At 42.5% G+C, this 5,708-nt stretch overlaps 1 protein-coding gene across 1 annotated transcript in view; it reads left to right on the top strand.

The window, feature by feature from the left end:
* The window catches only part of SORL1 (sortilin related receptor 1), a gene marked incomplete at its 5' end in the record, with an annotated part of 272,129 nt that overhangs the window by 198,399 nt on the left and 68,022 nt on the right, over positions 1 to 5,708 (top strand). The window contains 4 exons of the mRNA XM_007949949.2: positions 1,263 to 1,370; positions 2,484 to 2,615; positions 4,172 to 4,303; positions 5,096 to 5,230. Coding sequence (XP_007948140.2) covers positions 1,263 to 1,370; positions 2,484 to 2,615; positions 4,172 to 4,303; positions 5,096 to 5,230 — 507 coding nt within the window. The remainder of the gene's footprint in view (positions 1 to 1,262; positions 1,371 to 2,483; positions 2,616 to 4,171; positions 4,304 to 5,095; positions 5,231 to 5,708) is intronic.

Raw genomic sequence — 5,708 nt, 5'->3', positions numbered from 1 at the left:
TTGGTGTTCAATGCATCAAATCTATTCTTTAGATGATCTCTAAATTCAGGAGGGATATATTCAAGATCATACTTTGGCTCTCTTGGACCTCTTACAAGATTAAAACACATGAAGTTGTCTTATATCCTCATAGAACTATTCTGCCAAGAGTTGGGATTACAAAGGCTAAAGGTTTGATTTCTAAGCCTAATGTCTGGTAATAACCCCATTCAGGAGGAAGCTTGATGGAGTGCTAAGACTCTTGAAACAACCATCAAGATAACTTAGTTCTAGTTTAATTTCCCCAAACCTAGTTGCAAAACTTCAGTCTCTTAACATTTCTGGGACTCACTTTGTCCTAAGTGTCTTTGGCTTAGAATTCTTAAAGGATTAAGCTGGTGAGTGAGTAAAAGGACTTTATAAAACCAGGGGTGGTTTTCATAATCAGGATTCATGTCCTTTTCCCAGTCAGTGAAGCTTTTGTTTTTCCTCTCTTTTAAGAAAATTAGACTTTATTATTATTTCTTTTTTGAGCGGTGGGAAGGTACTACATGTACATGGTTCATAACAGAAAAAGTAGAAGAAAGTATATATAAAAAAATTTTTCCCCACCTGCCTCTTCATACCCTCCCCCCACCCCATGGCAAATCACAGTTGTGTGTCCTTTCAGGCATGTTTTTGTGTATATAGAAGCACGTGTAAATATACCATGCATCCTGTTTTACACCAATAGTATACTGTGGTACACATTGTTCTGCACCTTGTTGTTTCACATAACTGTTTATTTAGGAGAACTTCAGTGTCTATTTAGTGTTCTGTTGTACAATAACTTACTAAATAGTCCCCTGTTGATGGACACATAGGTGGGTTGCAGTCTGTTACACACAGATTATATTATAACTAATAGCCTTGCACATACATATGTTTTTACTGTATAAGCAGATACATTCCCAGAAGTGAAATGGCTGGGTCAAAGTATATATCCATTTGTAATTTTGATAGGTATTGCCCGATTGCCTCCCTAGGCATATTCTGTATTTATAGCTGCAACAGCAGCAGCAATGTATGTGAGTGCCTGCCTGTTTCCTCATAGTCATTGTTCTCTTTTCTGCGTTTTTTTTTTTTTTTAATTGTTATTCCCAATATTTTATTGTATTTTTGGTGTAAGTTTATACAGCAAAACAGGTTCCCATTCACCAAATTCTGCACATACCGTTCGGTGACTTTGTTTACGTTCTTCAGTTCGTGTCAACATGATCATCACTTCTTCTCTTGAATTTCAGAGAAGAAGTGCAATGGGTTCCGCTGCCCAAATGGCAATTGCATCCCATCCAGCAAACACTGCGATGGTCTGCGTGATTGCTCAGACGGCTCAGATGAACTGCACTGTGGTGAGTCCCCTGCCTGCCCTGGGGGAGGCACCCAGCCTTGGCGGGCTTGAGTACAGAGCAGAGTTTGGATGAAATCCTTTCATTTCCTCAGTACCTGCTTGAGCTGGCTTTTAACTACCTAGAGTGCTTGGCCAGGACTCTTAGAGGCTGATCCTGGCAGACAGACATGGTTTGAGTAAAGGAGAGCAGGCAGAGGCAGTGGTGGGACCGTTGTGGACTTTGTTCATACTTTTGGGAACTTTACTGGTTAGTTGTGATATGTTCTGTGACTCAAGTCAGTGTTTTGAATTGCACACTTATTTCTCCTTTGATAGATTTTATTATGTTTTTAGCCCAGGTGACCCTTTGTATACCTGTGTTGTTAGACTTGGAAAGATTGCCTTGCGTTAGTAGTACTCAGTGTTACGTGTACATTTGAGTTGCCTAGTGGGCTTTAAAAGCTGCTGGTCCTGGGCCTCCCCCCAGAGACTCTGATTTAATTAGTCTAAAGTATAGCCTGAGTGTTGGGATTTTATTTATTTTTAATGTCTTAATGATTATAATATACAGACCAGGCTAAGAACCAAGGTATTAGAACAAGGCTTAGAAAATTATGGCCTCTGGGCCAAATTGGGCTGATCACCTGTTTTTGTAAATAAAATTTTATTGGAACTCAGCTCTACTCATTCATTTACACATTGTCTGTAGCTGTGTTCCTGCTCCAATATCTGAGTTGAGTGGTCACGATGGAGACCTTTGAGCTCTTTATTGAAAAGATTGCCAGCTCCTCCTGCATTATCAAGTCGGTATTGGATTAAGATCATGTATTTGATATTAGATAGCTCTGGATTCCAGTTTTGACTCCACCCTTACCAGCTGTGTGCCCTTGGGACATTAGTGAATGTTGCTAAACTCTTGTTTTCTCATTTTGAAAGCACATGCCATCTTTATCCTGGAGGCTTACCAATGTACTTTATATCAATGCGATAGCTTCAGGCCTTGGCCCAGAAAGTGTTCAGTAAATGGTGGCAGTTGCTGTTGTTGGCCTGAGCACACATCTGTACCAATCAGTGTGCGTGTTTTCAGCCAGCTTAGAGTGCTCATGGCTATTTCTACCTATTGGGACCCTTTCAGAGCCCCTGTGCACACGCTTCATGGATTTTGTGTGCAAGAACCGCCAGCAATGCCTGTTCCACTCCATGGTCTGTGATGGAATCATACAGTGCCGCGACGGGTCAGATGAGGATGTGACATTTGCAGGATGCTGTAAGTGGGATATGTAGGGGAGGTGACTCAAGTTCACCTAAGATGTCAAGAGTATGGGCCTCTTGGGTGATATACCTCTATCTAGTTTACAGGTCTTGACTAAGTGTATGTACAGGTAGTCCCCACGTCATGAACAAGTTCCGACCCTCTGTGTCTTTTAAGTCGAATTTGTAGGTGAGTTGGAACAGGTACATACTGTTCTAATTTAGCCTTATTTTATACATGAAAAAAGTTTTGATAGCACAGTGCCTAAGGCATCCGACTGCTCACCTGAAGGTTGGTAGTTCAAACCCATCAGCTACTCCATGGAAGCAAGACTGGGCAATCTACTTCCATAAAGATTTACTGCCTCAGAAAGCCAGTGGGGGTCATATGAATCAGAATCCACTTGATGACAGTGGGTTTAGGTTTTTTGGTTTTAGTTCAAGAAAATGCTGGAAGTCTTCAATATTTTAACGGCTGCATGTGCAGCAAGTGAAGGTAATTGTGAGGAATTTGTTGCAACCAGAGTTTGGAACCAGTTTATTCCTGTTTGACTCCTGCTGAGAATTTTCATTTCCATTATACTGAATCAGACATTTTAACAAGATCCCCAGATGATTCTTACGTATACAAAAGAATCTTGTTAAATGTAGATTTTGCTAAAATGTAGGTTGCAAGCAAGGGTTGGTTTGATTGCTTCAAAGTGAGGGCAAATGTATATAACATTAAAGGGCAAGTGGGAGTGGTTTGTAAGTCAGGCTTTCTTAAGGGGGGACTGTTTGTACTTGCATAAAGGGGAGTGTGGAGAATGACCAAGGTTGTGTGGCTTGTCTGTCCCCTTGTCTGAGTGCTGTATTAAATAGCAGCCCCATCACTCTGTAGTCCCTTCACCTTGCACTTACCTTACAGCACTTACCACCACTTCTCATACTCTGTATTTCACTGTTCCCCCTGCCATAATGTGACCTTTATCAGAGCAGAGGCTTTGTTTTGTTCACAGGTATAGCCCTGTTCCTAGCACGAACTAAAAAATGAAACCCACTTATAGTGACCCTATAAGGCAGAGTAGAACTGCCCCATAGGGTTTCCAAGGCTGTAAATCTTTACAGAATCAGACCACCTCACCTTTCTCCTGTAGAGCAGCTGATGGACTTGAACCACTGACCTTTCAGGTAGCAGCTCAATGCTTTAACCACTATGCCACCAAAGCTCTCTATTCCTAGCACCAAAAAAATCAACCAAACTCACTGCTGTCGAGTCGGATCTGACTCATAGTGACCCCTCCTTGGGTTTCTGAGGCAGTATCACTACAGAAGTAGATTGCGCAACCTTCCTTCCAGGGAGTGGCTGGTGGATTTGAACTGCCAGCCTTCTGGTTAGCAGTCAAGGTATTCAATAAGAATTTATTAAATGTGTGCTCTGTTAAGATTACATTTGATTTTTGCTTCCAAGAAATCCTTAATCTAGAAGAATCTCTTAGGAGAAGACACCTGCTCTTTCTTCTTGGTTCTGAGCTGCACTGGTCTTCAGTAGGGAAATGATGTAGGTTTTATGGTTGGTTGTTTGTTATCTAGCCCAAGACCCTGAGTTCCACAAGGTTTGTGATGAGTTCAGTTTCCAGTGTCAGAATGGTGTGTGCATCAGTTTGATTTGGAAATGTGACGGGATGGATGACTGCGGTGACTACTCTGATGAAGCCAACTGTGGTAAGAAGATTTTAAATCTGTATTACACTTATCCCTAGTCTTCAAGTTAGCACCATACCCATACCACTCCCCTTGCCATCAAGTCAGCTGTGACTTCTGGCAGTCCCACATGTGTTGAGTAGAGCTGCACTGCACGGGGTTTTCAGTGGCTCAATTTTTCAGAAGTAGATGCCAGGCCTTTCTTCTGAGGCCCCTTGGGGTGGCCTCAAACCTCCAGTGTTTTGGTTAGCAGCCACGTGCTTAACCTTTGCACCACCTAGAGCCTCCTCCTCAGTAGTTGCTGCCAATTCTAGAATCTCCATGTGTGGACTTAAGTCTTCAAGCTGGAACCATAGTAGGTGCTAGAAAAATGTTTATTCCATCTTCCTTTCTTTCCCCAGTTTAGCAGATCACATCCTATATAAGGGCTATTGTAGATAAGAAGTTGTGATCAGTGTTTTGGAGGGAGCTTTTTATTCCTCTAAAAGTTACAGACGCTACAGTGTAAGAGAGTTATTATCACCATCAGGTTGTTCCTTTGGGAAGCGTCAACATTAAACTCCAGTGATAGTGTTTTAAAAGTTTAGTTCAGAGAAACGTGAGTTGGAGTTTCAGAAGCAGGGGTTTTGTTGTGTTTGTGGGTGTGTTTTTTTTTTTTTGGTCACCCCACACACCCAGGAAGCTGCCTTGTCTTTCTCTGGGAGGAAAGGGCAAGTTGCCCTTGCACTGAGGTGTTGAGGAGGCTGCATGTAGTTGGGGCTTCGTGCTCGCACTGTGCAGGCAGAATGACAGTCATGTGGTTGATCTCCCCAGAAAATCCCACCGAAGCTCCCAACTGCTCCCGCTACTTCCGGTTCCAGTGTGAGAATGGCCACTGCATCCCTAACAGGTGGAAATGTGACCAGGAGAACGACTGTGGGGACTGGTCTGATGAAAAGGACTGCGGAGGTAAGAAACCCAGGGTCCTAGGATCACCCCCACAACCAAGGCACACATGTATGTGAAAACAAATTGCATTGTCTGAACCCAATTTAATTTTGTTTTTTCACAAGGATTTGAACTGGTTCTTTCCAGTTCTACCCTCCACTGAGAATTTGCATATCTACACCAGATATACTGAATCAGAATCTACATTTTTAATAAGATCCCCAAATGATTCTTATGTCTACAGCTATATGATCTATAAGAATCACTTGGGAACCTGTAAGAATCACCTGGGGATCATGTTAAACTGTAGGTTCTGAATCAGTATATTGGGGTGGCTATGCAAAGTCTCGTCAGAGGGTCAAGCCTCTGATTTAGAGTGAACTGATTCAAGTGAACTGAATCAAAGCTGTGTGCAGAGCATATTGAGAAGGTCCTGTGGAGCCTAGCTCCTCAAAGTGTAGCAGCACCCGCATCTCCTGGGAGCTGGTTAGAAATGCAG

This window comes from Orycteropus afer, unplaced genomic scaffold, assembly GCF_000298275.1.
Source record: "Orycteropus afer afer isolate SDZICR_OR568_19922 unplaced genomic scaffold, OryAfe1.0 scaffold00258, whole genome shotgun sequence".
NCBI classification, from domain to species: Eukaryota; Metazoa; Chordata; class Mammalia; order Tubulidentata; family Orycteropodidae; genus Orycteropus; species Orycteropus afer.
Note: the sequence above shows the minus strand (reverse complement) of the source record. Positions and strands in the feature narration are given on the sequence as shown.